At 36.3% G+C, this 20,199-nt stretch overlaps 1 protein-coding gene across 1 annotated transcript; it reads right to left on the reverse strand.

Annotated features, from left to right (window-relative positions):
* Positions 1 to 298: 298 nt before the first annotated feature.
* Positions 299 to 1,294, reverse strand: LOC139035533 (olfactory receptor 4F3/4F16/4F29-like). Its single transcript, XM_070468541.1, has one exon. It carries the CDS (start codon positions 1,292 to 1,294, stop codon positions 299 to 301), a length of 996 nt encoding a protein of 331 aa, XP_070324642.1.
* Between the last annotated feature and the right edge of the window lie 18,905 nt (positions 1,295 to 20,199).

Genomic DNA, 20,199 nt, shown 5'->3' on the forward strand with positions numbered 1-20,199 from the left:
TAGAAGAGATACATCTTTGAGAATTTCTGTCAAAGAGAAGAGTATCCAACATTTTGTTTTAACAGGAAACATGCCCAGTATGTGAGATTTCAACCTTTACCAACATCTGTAAGTTTTTAATAACATTATGTTCCAGTGCTGACTTCATTCCTGCCTAGTACTTTCCGTTTCCTTAGAGCAAGGGTCCCTATGGAAAAAATGACCAGCTAGAACAGAATTCTTGAGGAGAGATTTCACAGCAAATATTTAAAATCATTAAGGAAACTGAAAACATAAATGAAAAGGGTAATTAAAGACGTTAATTTCTAAGAATAGTCGAGATCAATCTGAATTTCTTGGATTGTGCATGAGAACTCTTCCTGAAACTTAAAACCTTACCAAACAGTCTCCTCATTGCCATCTTCATCTCCCTGTTTCTAAATGTATAGATAATAGGATTCATAAAAGGAGTAATTAGAACGTCAAAGATGGCTAAAAATTTATCTATGGGTAAGGTAGGGAATGGCCACACATAGACAATAATGCAGGGGCCAAAGAAGAAAACTACCACAGTGATGTGAGCTGAGAGGGTAGAAAGGGCCTTGGATGAACCACCTGAAGAGTGTTTGTGAACCGTGACCAGGATGAAGATGTAAGACACAATCAGGATCAAGAAGGTGCCCATGGAGATGAAACCACTGTTGGCAGTGACCAGAAACTCCAATCTATACGTGTCTGTACATGCAAGTTTGATGAACCGAGGAAAATCACAGTAAAAGCTATCCATTTCATTGGGGCCACAAAAGGGTAAGTTGACAACAAAAGCCACCTGGGCCACAGAGTGGATGAGTCCAATGGTCCAAGCAACAGCCAGAAGAGAAGTGCACACTCTTAGGCTCATGATGGTCAGGTAGTGGAGGGGCTTGCAGATAGCAACGTACCGGTCATAGGCCATGACTATGAGCAGCACCATCTCTGCACCCCCAACAGTGTGAATAAAGAACATCTGAGTGATGCAGCCTCTCAAGGAGATGACTTTGTGTCTTCTGAAAAGGTCAGAAATCATCTTTGGGGTTGCAATGCTGGAAACACCTGTGTCAATGAAGGAGAGATTTGCCAACAAAAAGTACATGGGGGAATGTAAATGGTGGTCTGACAGAATTGTGAGCACAATGAGAAGGTTTCCCAGCATACTCGCTGTATAAAATACTGTGAAAAAGAGAAAAAGAAGAATCTGGATCTCCCAAGAACTGGTGAGTCCCTGCAGCAAAAATTCGGACACCACTGAGCGATTTCCTCCATCCATCAACTTCATGCACAAGGCCGACCCTGAGGTTAACTGAAGAGCACAAGAGGGAGACAGACATAATTAGTAAGTTGGAAAGAAAGTCCTTGCAGAAATGTCAGAAACTAAAGATCACCTTGCCATTGTACAGACTTACTTAGAGTTTACACAGTACAAGTATAACAAAGAGCCAGAATCAGAAATGTTCCCTGCATAAATCGTTGGTATCATTTAATCATGTACCTCGAATTTAGTTTGGGCTTTAGTGTGTAAACAAGAAAGGAAAAGGTAGAGAAAAGCACCTTTGGATGTAAAGAGAGGTTACTCAGGATATAGAGAGATTCGTACTTCCAAATTTCTCTACTGAAATATGCCACAGAATGAAAACATGTACAAGAGGTACAGAAAGCTGTCCGGAGAGGGTTCTCTAATTTATTTTTTGTAATAGTTGCCTGATTCACAAGGTGGATAGACCATAATTTATTTATTAATTTCCCTGTTAATAAGCATTTACCCAGTTTACAGTTTTGGCGGCCCAACAAACAATGCTGCAAATATCTTTATGTTTGCATCCTTTGTGTCTTTGCATCCTCTATAGCTTTATGTATGCCCTCCTTTTGTACTTTTTTCCTTTCATGGCATGAATTCTCAGGATGTGATTACTGACACAAAGTACTTATATTTTTAATTTGGGTGAAAGTGAAAGTTAGTCACACAATCGTGTCCGACTCTTTGCGATCCCGTGAACTGTAGCCCACCAGGCTCCTCTGTCCATGGGATTCTCCAGGCAAGAGTACTGGAGTGGGTTGCCATTTCCTTCTCCAGGGCATCTTCCTGACCCAGGGATTGAACCCGGGTCTCCTGCATTGCAGGCAGATTCTTTACCAACTAAGCTACTGGGGAAGACCCTTAATTTGGGTAGGTTTGCCTGATTGCCTTCCCTAAAGGCTGTAATAAGACATATTTCCACAGGAATAAATGTTAACACTTTTTAAATTGTTGCTAGTATACTGGGTATAAAGTGATAGCTCTTTGTTACTCTAATTTTCATTCCCTGACAACCAATAAATTTGAACATGTTTTCTTGCAATTTAGATGTGGTCTTTTGTGAATTACTTTTCCATGTATTTTCCTATTTCTTATTGTGCTATCTTTTTCTTGTCATTTGTAAGATCCCTTTTTATATTGTTGATGTTACATTTTTGTCATTTATTGTATTTTTAAATCAATTATCTATTATTTTGTTTATAATTTCTTTGGCTATTCCCAAGTTTTTAGTTGTTATATGATTAAATACAGCTGTTACTTGACTTATAGCTTCTGAATTTAGTCTCGTTAAGATCTCCCTCCCTCCTGGATCATATAAATACACCCTTGGATTTTCTTTCAATATTTCATTGTTTTTTTGTTTTCTATTTAGTACTGTGCTCTATTACTTTTATATATGTTTTAAAATGTAAGTCCACTTTTAATTTCTTGCAGGTATAATAGAATTGTAATGGCACTATGTGTTAAGTGGCCCATTCTTTCCCTAATGAATTTAATTACCATTTTTACGTTTTGCTAAATTTTCAGATAATTTGGAATCTGTTTCTAAATTCTTTGTTCTGTTTCCACTGATATATTTACCTACATCTGTATAAATATCAGAGTATTTCAAAACCGTGGCTTTATCCTATGTCACCTGATAAAGCAAGGCCCTCCTTTCCTGTAATTATTTTTCATGCTTAGTTTGCTATTCTTTTTTTTTAATTATTATTTTTGGCTCTGCTGGGTTTTCATCGCTGTGCCCAAGCTTCCTCCAGTTGCAGTGTGTGGGCTTCTCATTGTGGTGGCTTCTCTTGTTGTGGAGAACCAGCTCTAGGCTGCAAGCCCAGTAGTTGCAGCACATGGACCTAATAGTTTTGCATCTCGGGCTCGGTAGTTGTGGCACAGGGGCTTAGTTGCCCTGTGGCATATGGGATCTTCCAGAACCAGCAATCAGATTTGTGTCTCTTGCATTGGCAGGCAGATTCTTAACCACTGGACTTCCAGTTATTCTTGAGTATATACATTATTCTATATAAACTTTAAGATCATTTTATCCAACCCCTCAAAAAAATTCCATTGCACTTCTTGATTTTAACTGCATTAAATTTATATATTAACTTGGAATGAAGTAGCATTGTTATTATGATGGTATCTTCCCATTTAAAAACATTATGCATCTACCCATCTATTCATGTCCTTTAATAAGATTTTGTCTTTTTCTCCATACATATTCTATATCTTCTTTGTCAAACTTATTCCTTGTATTTTTAACTTTCTTCTAGCATTATGAACAGAATATTTTTTCTCATTTACATTTCTAGATTCCTCTTGCTAGAATAAAGAGAATTTCTTTGTTAAATGTAGCTACCTTACCATGTTCTGTGTAATAGTGTCTTGGATTTTCTTGTTTTACAATAATATCTTCAGCAAATAGAGAACTTTTTCATATTTAATTTGTGTTGATCTGGTCAAGATAGTATATTCATTTTATCACTCTTATTAATATAGAAGTCCTATATACTTGTCTGTTCTTTTCATGTTTATTGTCTCTTCCAGCAATACATTTCTGCACTCTTGTTTTAAAATAATATGCCAATTATTTTTAATTAATTTCCTACTAGTAGGAAATTAATTTTCCTATTAATTTTTAAAATAAATTAGTTTTTAAAACAATTTATTTTCCTATTAGTATATTTTAATTCCTTCCACTTTTTCCCAACACCAAATAAGCTGAGACCTTTAAAATGCTTTACACACCCATCTTCTCATTCCTCTCCCCATTTAATTTAAATCAGTTCCTTTTTATCCTCTGGAACTTCTATTTGTTTTACATATTATGCCTCCTAAATCTATCCTCCCTGTTTCATCTCCCATCATCATTTCCATTTCATTATCTTTATCTTATGCACTTTAAAATATCCACTCCTGGGCTTTCTTGGTGGCTCAGTGGTAAAGAATCAGCCTGCCAATTCAGGATACACAAGTTAGATACCTGATCCAGGAAGATTCCACATTGCCAGAGGCAGCTAAGCCTGTGAGCCACAACTACTGAGCCTGCGCTCTAGAGCCTGGAAGCCCACGTGCCCTAGAGCCTGTGTTCGCCAACAAGAGAAGGCCCGGCCATGAGAAGTTCCTGCAGGGCAGCTGGAGAGTAGCTCCCATTCGCTGCCGAGTAAACAGCCTGTGCAACAAAGAAAACCCAGCACAGCCAAAAATAAATAAATATATAAACTTTTTTTTAAGATATCCATTCCTTTAACCTTCCAGCCTCAAATTTGGATTTCAAGAATAATCACCCTCTGTTTAAGCTCATCTGAATTGGTCAACTTCAAAGGGTCTTATTTATATTACTTATGAATCCTTTTACATGATGTTATTATTTTTTATTGAAATTAGCATCTGATTCTTCCAGAAGCTCTGTACTCAACACAGACTAATATCACATGTATTTAATATGGGCTTTACACATAGATTATAATATTTTAATTGAACCTTCAGAAATCATCTATACCATTCATTCCCAAGATTCAGTGTCTTCCGGTCAATCAGAGATGTAAATGCCACCTAAATGCAGAGGTAACGTCCTTGTTAAGTGTTTTTGGAATAATAACTTGACAATAGAAAAGTGCTTAAAAATATATGAAATAAATAGCATGATATTGAAGTTAGAAGTAAACTATAACTCTCAATAGCTATATTCTTATTTATTGCTTTCTGATTTATTGCTTTGAAAGTTTGACTTTTTAGGACTCCAAACTTAGAATTAATCTCATCGCAAACATTTTCTTCCACAATGAAAACTGATTTTAAAGATAAGTGAAATTTTCTATGGAAAATAGCAATGAACTAGAACTTAAAAGATAATCTAACCCTGTTAATCTTTCCAAATATACAAATTTGAGTATTATGTAGTTTATTTAGTTATTCATTTTCCTTCTTACTTTTAATACTCTGTAGAGAGATGTAAAACATTTATTAAAAATGAAAAATCACATACCAGACTGCTGAGTTTAAACTTGACCACCTGCTATACCACTTATACTGACCTTGTACAAATGATTTAATCTTATTATATCTACATTTATTCATCATTAAATTGGAATGGAAATAGTCTGGCCTCAAAAATCACTATAGGAGAAGAATTTAGAACAGTATTTAACTCTTACCAAGAACCCAATAATTGTTAGCCATACGATATTATTGTAAATATCCTTAGTGGCACTAAACTCTCCTGGTAGTCTTATTTCTCAAAATCCTTCTTTTGTCTTTCCCTGGTTTTTCATTACTTATTTGCTACATAAATAGTACATTTTTAAAGATTTTGTTGTTTTTCTCCTCACCTAATGGGTTTTCATGTATTCTAATTATACTTTCCCCAAAAGCCCAACCACTGTGTGAAAGACAATATATATGAAAAGCTTTAGTATTTTGCCAGCATGTAAATGCTAGTTGAATCCTAGGAGTTAGTCATTCATCTCCTAATTCTATTCTAAACTGCATAGTCGTATTTTCCATAGTCCACCAAACACTATCGCCTACACATTTATATATTAGTAAAATTTCACATGACTACAACAAAATTAATAATCGTCTCTCTACTTCCCAATGCAGTTTTTCCTCCAGATCTATAATAATAGTGCAGGCATCTCATCCATCCTGCTCTTCTCAAATCTTCATTGCCTTTCACTAATTATTACTGAAATTCTACAATACAAGACAACCAATGTCTGCCCATCTAACTTGCATATGGCCATCAGCTTACTCTTCCTAAGTACCACTTTGATGATATAACTACTACCACCAGAAAATGTCCAGTGATTCTCACTGCCTTTAAAAGTACAAACTCCTAACATAGAATGTGCTCCTATAATTTGGTTCCAAGCCATCTTTCCAGGATGCTTTCCCTCTCTGCTCTTACTTTTAAGAAATATTTATTCCTCTTTAATAGTCTTGGTTCTAAAGTAAAGTTAGTTGCTCAGTCATGTCTGAATCTTTGCGACCCCACGCACTGTAGCCCACCAGGAGCCTCCGTTCATATAATTTCCGAGACAAGAATACTGGAGTGGGTTGCAATTTCCTTCTCCAGGGGATCTTCCCAACCCAGGGATCGAACCCAGGTCTCCAGCATTGCAGGCAGACTCTTTACCATCTGAGCCACCAGGGAAGCCCATCAATTACCTTCTCCTTAACTTTTTGTAGTCTGACAGCTGTCCCCACCACCTTCTTTAAACTGGTCTCATGAAGATCACCAAATATCTCAGAATAGCTGAATCTTCTGATATCTATGCATCATCTTATACTGTTCATCATTTCCTACTTTCTGAAAAATACTGTCGCTAGTGGGTTGTGCAAAGACTTTGTCATCTCTCTGTAGTACAGACATTATTGGAGGCATGAATTCTCCATGAGGGGAGAAATATACTAATTTTTTTGTCTGCCTGGTCTATATTTGATGAAAAACATCAAAGGTTATTCCCATAAAATGAGCCAGAGACATTTCTGTTCCTGGGACACACAAAAATATTCATAAATGAAAAGTAAGTGATCCAAAGGCTTAGATATTAGAGCCTCTGATTCTAGTATAACTTTATTCTGATCTGCTTCCAGATATTAGCTTAGCAATGCCATCTTATCTAATTTCCCCATTCCCTATGCATTCTTATATGGGCATACCTGAAAAAATTACAACTAGAGTTATTAACATCAGGGAGAGCTTAGATCATTGTAACCTAGAGGTCAAAGGAAAGATCAAGGCTACATACACAATGCTTAATGTAACTGTAATTATATGCAAATATGTAAATTCTAAAACCTGTTTTGGGCATCCTTTTGAGGACTTCATGAATGGCTTTCTCAATCCTCTCCAAACGCTCAGACATAATTTACTTCAGATGATTATTTAAGATTGTTCACTTCTGCTGACTTCTCAGGAGAGACAGAAATGATGACTGACAAGATAATGATCTATGTGAAAAATGCTAAAGGAGTCTTCAACTAAATCTTTGGTCAGTGACTCAACTACATAATTTTTTTAACTTCTCCTTAATCTTATGACTCTCCTTAGTCATATGATATCCAGAATAAACACTTTTATTACTAATAACATCTCCTTTCTCAACTCTTTTAAACATGTTTATAGTTGTCTGGTCTTCTTAACTATCTGCACATCATTTCTATTTCCTTAACATGCTAATGAATCTTGGTTATCAAATGTTAATAAGAGTGTATCTAATCATAAATATAATACAATTATTTCCTGAAATTGCATGACATACTTCTGTTTATTCTGATCTCATATTGACTTTAGAAAACATTAATATTGTGTATATTATATTTTATAGCTGTGCTCTACACTCTAAAAATAAAATACAATTGTAAGAATATCATTATTCCTTATGGTTAACCATATAAGTTATAAACTCTTCTGAATTAAGAATGTTCCTACTCTCACATAATTTCAACTAGGACAATTTCTTCAAGTTGCGACCTAATGCTGTTTTTTAATCACATTTTATTAATAATTTCCTATAGGAGGCAGATACCAAAATTTATGACATTAATTTCCTCTTTCTAAAAGTTTACAACCTCTAAAAAATCTTTCATATTTTTTGTTGCACAATAGCAGGATAGAGCATAGAAAGAAAAAATATGATCCATGTTTTACAGATAAGAAAATAAGGACTGAAAGAGATTAAATTAATTGCCTAATTTTGCACAGCTACGTGTCCAATTCAAACCCTATTCTTGCCATTGTTTTAAAGATGCAAGTGGATTAAAAAGTACTTGAAGAAATGTCAAAATTTTAACAGTTGTTTTCTAGGAAGGGACTATGGGTGATAAATTTTCTATTTTGCATATCTTTTTCTCTTTAAAGAAAAATTATTAATTTAAAAAACAAAGTTGACTCCAGAGCCCAGGGTTTTTCACTGTATTATTCCATAAGTCACTGACAACCTAACAACAAAGTAACTTCGAGGGTGTGAGGAAGTAGCTTTTACCTCCAAGGTACTTGACAGGCAAAATGGGCTGCCTGCAAAGACTTGAGAGGCAGAGGGTCTTCGGTGTCGGCCACCTCATCTCCAGCTCCTCTACCATCTCTTGTCATACTGCCTTCTGCTCCTGCTCATTATCTACTTCTCTCAGACAGTCCCTGACTGTCCAAGACCTCCACGATGACATCCTCACCAAGATCTCGTCTCTTCCAAGTTCCTAGCCTCCAAAGCATCCCTTCCAGAGCTTTTTCAATTAATCCGTTTACATGTTGAGTCATTTCTACATGAAAGGCTAGAGGAAATCAATGTAGTCACCTAGTTTTATATAAAACTCAACTCTAAATACTCTCATAAAATTTTTATTTCAGTTAGGTACATCCCTAATTGTGACATGCTTCCTGAGTATTCCAAGTTGCTACAATTCTACCACTTTTGGGGGGCAGGGGACTGCACAGCATGTGGTATCTTAGCTCCTTGACCTGGGATCGAACCCAAGTCCCTTGAAGTAGAAGCAGAGTCTTCAACACTGAACTGTAGGAGAAGTCCCACAATTCTCCCACTTTTAACTTGCCCTGCTTACACACCAGAAAGAGACATTAACTTGACACCCAACTTATGCTACATTGTCTATACCTAATCTTAGTTTCCCATGGTGAGGTTTTCACATGAGAATTTTAATTTAAGACATCAAGAACAACACAAATGAATTTTCTATGAACTCTGGAAATTACTCATATCTGGTGATAAACATGTTATTAATCCTATCTGCAAAGAAACAGAACTCTCTCTTACCTGAGTTAGATCAAAGAACCTATTTTCCTCAAATGGTAGATCAAGTCCCTCCAAATTGTGTGAGAAGATAGAAACTTCCGTTATATGTTAGCCATAATTTCTAAGAGAGAAAGTAAGAATTAGTATGATGGATTCTGGGTACCAAATGACAGAAATTTAGAGTTTATAAAACACAGAAACTGAAAACATCACTTAGGAATTTATCTACCATGAAAAACTAAAAGGAAATACAGAATAGGGGAATAAAAAGGAATAAGACATAGAAAAGATGAAAATAACATGCTTTTCCTCCTCTCAAGAACACCCTCTTCTAGTCAAAATCCCACCCTTCATTCACCACCCAGTTTAGTGTCATCTCCCCCATGCCCTTAGCAAAAGTCAAAGAGTTACTCATTTTGAAACTCTTTTCCATGCCTTACCGCAAAATCTTCCCCAATACCCTTAACAAGAGTCATATTTTTATTCATCTTGATACTCCTTTTCACGCATTGCCCAAAATACGTGTGTAACAAATACATCAAACAACAATAAAACCATAGATTAAGTTAAAAGAAGTAGGGGGAATCACAGAGAAATCACTGGAGAGAGACTCAAAGATAAGTTGGATTGCTTTTGGATCTGCTAAATAGTAAAACATTTGTTTTACATATACTTTGCTTGATAGTGCTTGAAATAGGAGCATTTTTCTAGATTCAGGAAAGGACAGTTTCACTCTGACTGAGATTGTAAACCTTTCCGAAACAACGAGCTCAATATTGTTTTTCTCAATTAAAAAAAAAATTCTAATTAGTATGTGGCCAAGTGTTGGTGGGAATCTTGGGAATAGCCAGCCCTTCATTGATAAGATTTTCCTGGGAATTATGCCTCAGAGTCCGTCCTGATTTTCACCTGGGGAATAAAAAGAACAAAAGAACAGAGAAAAGAAAGTAGATTGTTAGTACCCAATTTAATGATGTCTTAGATCTATGTGCAGAAATATTTTTGCTTTAAAAGGAGACAATACAATAGGTGTAAAGAAACCCAACACTTTAGAATGCTTGAGATTCAGCAGGAAATGAAAAGAGTATGACTCTACTCTAGTACTAACTAGATATTTTATGACAAAAACACTCTTCAGTGAAAACTAGGAGGTAACAGCAAATGAGAAATCACAGAACATAACTTTGCTTCAGCAATTTTGGCTCTCTACATGCCTTTCAGTCCCATGAGACTAAAAATCAAGGATCCTAGACTACAGACATTTTTTCATGAAAGTGTTGTCCAGTTCTAAACTGTAATTACTAAAGTATAAGAGGAATTGTTATGCAGAAAGTTTTGAAAATAGATACACCCTTTCAAAATAGGAAGCCTTCCTTGACCACATCTTATAAAAGTGATTATTATATAGTTTTATCTTATTAACCTATAATATTTTCCTTTGCTTCAATTACCACCATCCTTCTTCAGGTAGTATTGTGCATGCTAAGTCTCTTCAGTCAAGTCCGACTCTTTGCGACCCTATGGACTATAATCCTCTGTCCATAGGATTCTCCAGGCAGGAATACTGGAGTAGGTTGCCATGACCTCCTCCAGGGGATCTTCCCAACCCAGGGATCAAATCTGCATCTCTTAAATCTAACTGCACTGGCAGGTGGGTTCTTTACCACTAGCACAACCTGGGAAGCCCTCAGGTACTATTGCTTCATATTAACTCTCAGAAAGAATTATAATCGATTAGTGCCATACCTTCACCATACCCATCACCTGATCAGTAAACGCTGGCAAACAGTGGTATGCAATGCAAAACACATAGTCAATATTTAATAATATTCATTTTAAAAATATACTTGACTAATTTTTTCTGATGTACCTTAAAATAATTTTTATAACTAATCAATATATCCAAATGGTTCATGCCTCATAAACATAACCTTTACAATGACCAGCTGTTATAAGAATTCAGTGAACTAAAGATATTGTCAGCTTTATGTATTTGTAGAGAATATCAAAATGGATCTTAAAAATACCTCTATGTGATATTTGTAAGACATGTACCTAAAAATTTAATAGGAAATAATTAAACATTGAAGAAGCAAGAAAGTTCCAGAAAAACATCTATTTCTGCTTTATTGACTATGCCAAAGGCTTTGACTGTATGGATCACAATAAACTGTGGAAAATTCTGAAAGAGATGGGAATACCAGACCATCTGACCTGCCTCTTGAGAAACTGTATACAGGTCAGGAAGCAACAGTTAGAACTAGACATGGAACAACAGACTGTTTCCAAATAGGAAAAGGAGTACATCAAGGCTGTATATTGTCACCCTGCTTATTTAACCTATATGCAGAATACATCATGAGAAACGCTGGGCTGGATGAAGCACAAGCTGGAATCAAGATTGCCAGGAGAAATATCAATAACCTCAGATATGCAGATGACACCACCCTTATGGCAGAAAGTGAAGAACTAAAGAGCCTATTGATGAAAGTGAAAGAGGAGAGTAAAAAAGTTGGCTTAAAGCTCAACATTCAGAAAACTAAGATCATGGCATCTGGTCCATCAATTCATGGCAAATAGATGGGTAAACAGTGGAAACAGTGACAGACTTTATTTTGGGGGGGCTCCAAAATCACTGCAGATGGTGACTGCATCCATGAAATTAAAAGACGCTTGCTCTTTGGAAGAAAAGCTATGAGAAACCTAGACAGCATGTTAAAAAGCAGAGACATTACTTTGCCGACAAAGGTCCATAGTCAAAGCTATGGTTTTTCCAGTAGTCACATATGGATGTGAGAGTTGGACTATAAAGAAAACTGAGTGCTGAAGAATTGATGCTTTTGAACTGTGGTGTTGGAGAAGACTCCTCTTGAGAGTCCCTGGGACTGCAAGGAGATCCAACTGGTCCATCCTAAAGGACATCAGTCCTGGGTGTTCATTGGAGGGACTGATGTTGAAGCTGAAACTCCAATCCTTTGGCTACCCGATGCAAAAAGCTGATTCATTTGGAAAGACTCTGATGCTGGGGAAGATAGAGGGCAGGAGGAGAAGGGGAGAACAGAGGATGAGATGGTTGGATGGCGTCACCGACTCAATGGACATGGGTTTGGGTGGACTCCGGAAGTTGGTGATGAACAGGGAGGCCTGGCATGCTGCAGTTCATGGGGTTGCAAAGAGTCGGACTAGACTGAGTTAACTGAACTGAATTAAATATCAAAAAACCCTACTAGCATGGTTATATATATATATATATATATATATATATATATCAGACAATATATGTTAATTCAAAAGACATTATTAGGAGCAGAGAGTGCTACTGCATAATAAAAGATTCAATTCACCAAGAATATTCTAATGTTGTATAAAACTAATATCATAGTCTCTATTTAAAGTAAAAATTGATTGAATACAACATTCTTTCAAACATAATAGAAAATATCAAGACATATCTTACACACCAACTATAAGTCAAATCAACAACAAAAAATAGCATTGCTATGGATTTGAACAATTATGGACAATATTCATGATTGAATAAACAATCATGATCTGTGTCCATTAACAAATGAATGGATAAAGAAAAGGTGGTTTGTGTGTGTATATATATATATATGTATGTATGTATGTATATAAAGAAAAGGTGATATATACATATCAGAATATTACTCAGCCATACAGAAAGAATGAAATAATGCCATTTGCAGCAACTTGGATGGACCTAGAGATTATTATGGGCTTCTCCAGTGGCTCAGCTATAAAGAATCCACCCGCAATGCAGGAAGATGCAAGGAATGCGAGTTCAATCCCTGGGTCAGGAAGATCCCCTGGACTTCCTGGCAACCCAGTCCAGTATTCTAGACGGACCTTTGTTGGCAAAGTAGTGTCTCTGCTTTTTAATATGCTGTCTAGGTTGGTCATAGCTTTTCTTCCAAGGAGCAAGCATCTTTTAATGTCACGGCTGCAGTCACCATCTGCATTGACTTTGGAGCTCAAGAAAATAAAGTCTGTCACTGTTTCCATTGTTTCCCCAACTATTTGCCATGAAATGATGGGACCGGATGCCATGATCATTTTTTGAATGTTGAATTAATTTAAGCCAACTTTTTCACTCTCCTCTTTCACTTTCATCAAGAGGTTCTTTAGTTCTTCTTTGCTTTCTACCATAAGAGTGGTGTCACCTGTGTATCTGAAGTTATTGATATTTCTCCCAGCAATCATGATTTCCGCTTGTGCTTCATCTAGTCCAGGATTTCACATGATGTACTCTGCATATAAGTTAAATAAGCATGGTGACAATATACAGCCTTGACTTACTTCTTTCCCAATTTGGAACCAGTCTGTTGTTCCATCCGGTTCTAACTGTTGCCTCTTGACCTGAATACAAGCTTCACAGGAGGCAGGTAAGGAGGTCTGGTATTCCTCTCTTTAAGAATTTTCCACAATTTGTTGTGATCCACACAGTCAAAGGCTTTAACATAGTCAATGAAGCAGAAGTATATATATATATATATATATATATATATATATATATACACACACACACACAAAGCTGAGTCACTTTGCTATACACCTGAAACTAACATGGAATAGTTTTGTTTAAATCAACTATAATTCAATTTTTTTAAAACTCAGGATCTATTTGAAGTATATGGGACTTTTTACTCAGCAATTAAAGAACACAGATTTTTTTTTTCAGATATGGAGTTTGTGTTACAAAAACTGACCAAGTAAAAGACCATAAGTAAGTTTAACATATTTCATAGAATTAATGCCAAGTAGACCTGAATATATCAACAAATACTATCAAGTTATAAGTTTATGAAAGAAACATTTTCTAATTCTAATACATTATCAAATTTTAAAACTTCTAAATAATTTATTTCAATGAAAAATTTGTAGAAAATTTTAGATACTTAGAACTGAACTTGTAGGATATAAAATCCTACCTCTACTTCAATGGAAATGCATACATGAGAAAAGAATAAAGCCAAAACATAAATATCTAAGTTCCTAACACAAGAATTTAGAAAACAAATAAAATACATTAAAACAAAGTAAAATAGGTGAGAGCAAAAATTCTGAAAATAAATATAAAATAGAGAAGACCAACAAAGCCAGAAGTTAGCTCTTTGGAAAGACTAATATCTAGACAATCCTCTTCTTAACTACAGGAAGCAGAACAAAATTACATATTTGCATGTCTTCTTTATAAAAATGTCTGTTTAATCCTGTGCCAATTTTTTAGTTGGATTATTTGGTATTTTGCTATTGAGTGTTTGAATTACTTATGTATTTTGGAAATTAACCTCTTATCAGATACATAGTTTGCCGATATTTTCTCCCATTTTGTAGGCTGACTTTTCACTCTGTTGATTGTTTCTTTTGCTATGTAGAAACTTTTTAGTTTTATGTTTATTTTTTCTTTTGTTGCTGTGTTTTTGGTGTTATATTCAAGAAATCATTGCCAAAACCAAGTGTTTCCCCTGTTTTCTCCTAGAAGTTTAAAAATTTAGGTTTGCATTTAAGTCTATCCATTGATATGAATTTTGTGTGTGGTGTAAGTTAGGAATCCAGTGTCATTCCCTTTCATTTTTTTGACATGTGGATATTCAGTTTTTCATTTGTTAAAGAGACTATGCTTTCCCCATTGTGCATTCTTGACACTCTTGTCAAAGATCAGTTGACCATATACACATGGGTTACTTTCTGGGCTCTCTATTTTATTCCATTTGTCTATATGTTTGTCTTTATGCCAGTACTATATTGTTTTAATTACTGAAGCTTTGTAATATAATTTGAAGTCAGGAGTGTGACGTCTCCAACTTTGTTCTTATTTCTAAAGATCATACAAATGGCCAAAAAGTGTGTGAAGAGATGCTCAACATTATTAGTTATCAAAGGAATGCAAGGCAAAACTACAATGAGATATCATTTCATACCTTTTAGCATAGATAGAGTGCCTTAAGAACTATGGATGGAGGTTCGTGACATTGCAGAGGAGGAAGGGATCAAGACCATCCCCAAGAAAAAGAAATGCAGAAAGGCAAAATGGTTGTCTGAGGAGGCCTTACAATAGCTGTGAAAAGAAGAGAACTGACAGGAAGGGAGAAAAGGAAAGATATACACATTTGAATTCAGAGTTCCAAAGAATAGCAAGGAGAAATAAGAAAGCCTTCTTCAGTGATCAATGCAAAGAAACAGAGGAAAACAACAGAATGAGAAAGACTAAAGATCTCTTCAAGAAAATTAGAGATACAAAGGGAACATTTCATGCAAAGATGGGTACAATAAAGGACAGAAACAGTATGGGCCTAACAGAAGCAGAAGATATTAAGAAGACGTGGCAAGAATACACAGAAGAACTATACAAAAAAGATCTTCACAACCCAGATAATCACAATGGTGTGATCACTCACCTAGAGCCAGATATCCTGGAAAGTGAAGTCAAGTGGTTCTTAGGAAGCATCACTACAAACAAAGCTAGTGAAGATGATGGAACTCTAGTTGAGTCATTTCAAATCCTAAAAGATGATGCTGTGAAAGTGCTGCACTCAATATGTCAGCAAATTTGGAAAACTCAGCAGTGGCCACAGGACTGGAAAAGGTCAGTTTTCATTCCAGTCCTAAAGAAAGGCAATGCCAAAGAATGTTACAACTACCACACAAATACACTCATCTCAAATGCGAGCAAAGTAATGCTCAAAATTCTCCAAGCCGGCCTTCAGCAATATGTGAACTGTGAACTTCCAGATGTTCAAGCTGGATTTAGAAAAGGCAGAGGAACCAGAGATCAAATTGCCAACATCTGTTGGATCACTGAAAAAGCAAGAGAGTTCCAGAAAAACATCTACCTCTGTTTTATTGACTATGCCAAAGCCTTTGACTGTGTGGATCACAATGAACTGTGGAAAACTCTTAAAGAGATGGGAATACCAGACCACCTTACCCGCCTCTTGGGAAATCTGTATATAGGTCAAGAAACAACAGTTAGAACTGGACATGGAACAACAGACTGGTTCAAATCGAGAAAAGAGTACATCAAGGCTATATGGAGAAGGACATGGCAACTCACTCCAGTACTCTTGCCTGGAAAATCCCATGGACAGAGAAGTCTGGTAGGCCTGCAGTCCATGGGGTTGCTGGGAATCAGACACGACTGAGTGACTTCACTTTCACTTTTCACTTTCATGCTTTGGAAAAGGAAATGGCAACCCACTCCAGTACTCTTGCCTGGAAAATCCTATGGATGGAAGAGACTGGTAGGCCTGCAGTCCATGGGGTCGCAGAGCCGGGCATGACTAGGGCGACTTAGCAGTAGCAGCAGCAAGGCTATGTATTGTCACCCTGCTTATGTAACTTATATATGCAGAGTACATCATGAGAAACGCTGGGCTGGATGAAGCACAAGCTGTAATCAAGATTACCATGAGAAATATCAATAACCTCAGACATGCAGATGACACCACCCTTATGGCAGAAAGTGAAGAACTAAAGAGCCTATTGATGAAAGTGAGAGAGTGAAAAGTTGGCTTAAAGCTCAACATTGAGAAAACTAAGATCATGGCATCTGGTCCCATCACTTCATGGCAAATAAATGAGTAAACAGTGGAAACAGGGACAGCCTTTATTTTGGGGGGGCTCCAAAATCACTGCAGATGGTGACTGCATCCATGAAATTAAAAGACGTTTGCTCTTTGGAAGAAAAGCTATGAGAAACTTAGACAGCATATTAAAAAGCAGAGACATTACTTTGCCAACAAAGGTCCATAGTCAAAGCTATGGTTTTTCCAGTAGTCATGTATGGATGTGAGAGTTGGACTATAAAGAAAACTGAGTGCTGAAGAATTGATGCTTTTGAACTGTGGTGTTGGAGAAGACTCTTGAGAGACCGTTGGACTGCAAGGAGATCCAACCAGTCCATCCTAAAGGAAATCAGTCGTGAATATTCATTGGTAGGACTGATGCTGAAGCTGAAATTCCAATCCTTTGGCCACGTAATGCAAAGAACTGACTCATTTGAAAAGACCCTGATGCTGGGCAAGATTGAAGGTGGGAGGAGAAGGAGACAACAGAGGATGAGATGGTTGGATGGCATCACCAACTCAATGGACATGAGTTTGGGTGGACTCCAGGAGCTGGTGATGGACAGGGAGACCTGGCGTGCTGCAATCCATGGGGTCGCAAGGAGTCGGACACGACTGAGTGACCGAACTGAACTGAAGGGTGGCTATTATCAAAATGATAATAAGTGTTGGTGAGGATGTGGAGAAACTGGAACTCTTGGACATCATTGGTGGAAAAATAAATTAGTACACCCATTATGGAAAACAGTATGCTACTATGTCAGCATCTCAAAGAGATACCTATACTCCCATGTTTCTTGCAGGATTATTAACAATAGCCAAGGTATGGAAACAATCCAAGTGTCCACTGACAGGTGAATGGAAAAAGAAAGTGTGATATTTACATTCAATGGAATATTATTCATCCTTGAAAAGAAATCCTGCCATTTCCAACCGTAAGAATTAAATTGGAGGACATGGTACTAAGTGAAATAACCATTCACAGAAGGACAGATACTACATGATTCCATTTATATGACAAATGCTATCAAGTTATAAGTTTATGAAAGAGATTTTTTCTAATTCTAATGCTTTTCACTTATGTTAAATGAATAAGTTCTAGAGATCTGCTATGCAACATAGTACCTATAGTTAACAATATACTATTTTACACTTCAAAATTTGTTAAAATGGTAGATATCATGTTAAGTGTTCTTACCACAAAAAACAAATGTATGCTAATATACATGTATATAAAACAAAGGGCACAGGAAATTTAAGGATGTATTGCATATGACTGTTACTTTGATTGTGGTGATTGTATCATGGATGTTTGCATGTATCCAAAGATATTAAGTATGTTCAGTTTTTCATATATCAATTATACCTCAATAAAGCTGACACATATCAGTCATCTTATTTATATATGTATATATATAAGATATGTATGTAAATATGTGGTATATATATATCCACACAATAGAGACAGAGGTGGAAACAGAATCAAAAAGGTATACATCTATATTATATAAATATATTATTTAAAAAATTATAAAAATACTATATAATTCTTCACACCATTAAATTTTTTACTTCAGAATCTTTATTTCTTTATTTTTAGTTAGATGGCTTTTTTAATAGTTGGCATTTTATAATAGATTCAGGTATACACCATAGTTATTCAATGTGTTTATAGATTATATGCCATACAAAGTTATATACCTTACAAAGTTATTCTTGACTCTATTCCTTGTGCTGTATATTACACTCCTGTGACTTATTTGTTTTATAACTGAAGTCTGCACCTCCTAATCCCCTTCGTGTGTTTCACCCAAGCCCTTCTGGGTACCAAGTTTGTTCTCTGTATCTGTGAGTCCATTTCTGTTTCGTAATATTTGTTTGTTTTGTTTCTTAGAGTCCATGTATAAGTGAAAACATAAAGCATTTGTCTTTCTGTGACTTGTTTCACATAGCATAATACTCTGCAGGTTTATCCATGTGGTTGCAGAGTTTAAGGCTAAGGTATATACACCACATCTTTACACACTCACCTGTGGACAGACACTTAGGCTGTTTCCATACTTTGCCTATTATAAATAATGCTGCAGTGAACATCGATGTACATATTCTTTCAAGATAAGTGATTTCATTTTCTTCCAACAAACACCCAAGAGTGAAATTGCTGAATCACATGGTATTTTTATTTTTAATTTTTGGCGAACTTCCATACTGTTTTCCATAGCAGCTGCACCAGTTTACATTCCCACCCTCTCATTTTTCTTTCCATCTTTTTGATATTGAGTTGTATGAGTTATTTATATAGTTTGCCTATTAACCTTTTATCAGATATCATTTCCAAACATCTTGTCCACTTAGGAGATCGCTTTTCCATTTTATTAGTGGTTTCCTTCCTTATGCAAAAGCTTTTAGGTTTTTTTAGGTTGATGTAGTCCCATTGTTTACTTTTGTTTTTGTTGCCCTTGCTTGAGGAGACAGACCCAAAAAAATATTACTAAGACTAAATTAAAGAGCGACTAAATATGAAGATAGCATAGGTCATGTTTTCTCCTAGGTGTTTTATGGTTTCAGGGCTGATCTTTAAGTTTTTAATCCATTTTGAGTTTATTTTTATATTGAGTGTGACAAAACGATATAGTTACATTTCTTTACATGTAGCTGTACAGTTTTCCCAACATTGTCTATTCCCCATTGTATATTCTTTTCTCCTTTGCCCATAGGCAAATTGACTGCATTTGCATGTCTGAGCTTTCTATTCTGTTCCATTGATGTGTCTGTTTTTGTGCCAGTATCATGCTGTTTTGATTACTATGACTGTGTGTACATGCTCAGTCTTGTCCAATTCTTTGTGACCCCATGATTTGTAACCCACCAGGCTCCTCTGTCCATAAGATTCTCCAGGTAAGAATATTGGAGTGGGCTGCCACGCCCTCCCTCAGGGGATCTTCCCAACCCAGGGATTGAACTCACGTTCCTGTGGCTCCTACATTGGCAGGCAGATGCTTTACCACTGAGTCACTGGGAAGCTATAGCATTGTAGTGTAGTTTGAGGTCAAAGAGTATGAATACCTCTATTTTATTTTTATTATTATTATTATTATTATTATTATTATTATTATTATTTTGGCTATGCTGGGTCTTCATTGCCATGCATGGGCTTTCTTCAATTGCAGCGAGCAGGAACTACTCTCTTGTTGCAGTGCATGGACTTCTCATTGTGATGGCTTTTCTTGCTGTGGAGTGTGGGCTGTAGGCACACTGGCTTGCAGGCTCAGTAGTCGTGACCCATGGGCTTAGTTGCCCCATGAAATGTGGAATCTCCCTAGAACAGGGATGGAACCTGTGTCCCCTGCATTGGCAGGTGGATTTTTTACCACTACACTAGCAGGGAAGTCCTCCAATACCTCTAGTTTTGTGTGTATTTCTCAAAATTTTTTTGGCTGTTCAGGATATTTCATGATTCCATACAAATTTAGGGCTTCCCTGGTGGCTCAGATGGTAAAGAATCTGCCTGAAATGAGGGAGACCTGGGTTCGATCTCTGGGTCAGGAAGATCCCT

The sequence above is a fragment of the Odocoileus virginianus genome, chromosome 6 (genome assembly GCF_023699985.2).
Source record: "Odocoileus virginianus isolate 20LAN1187 ecotype Illinois chromosome 6, Ovbor_1.2, whole genome shotgun sequence".
NCBI lineage: Eukaryota > Metazoa > Chordata > Mammalia > Artiodactyla > Cervidae > Odocoileus > Odocoileus virginianus.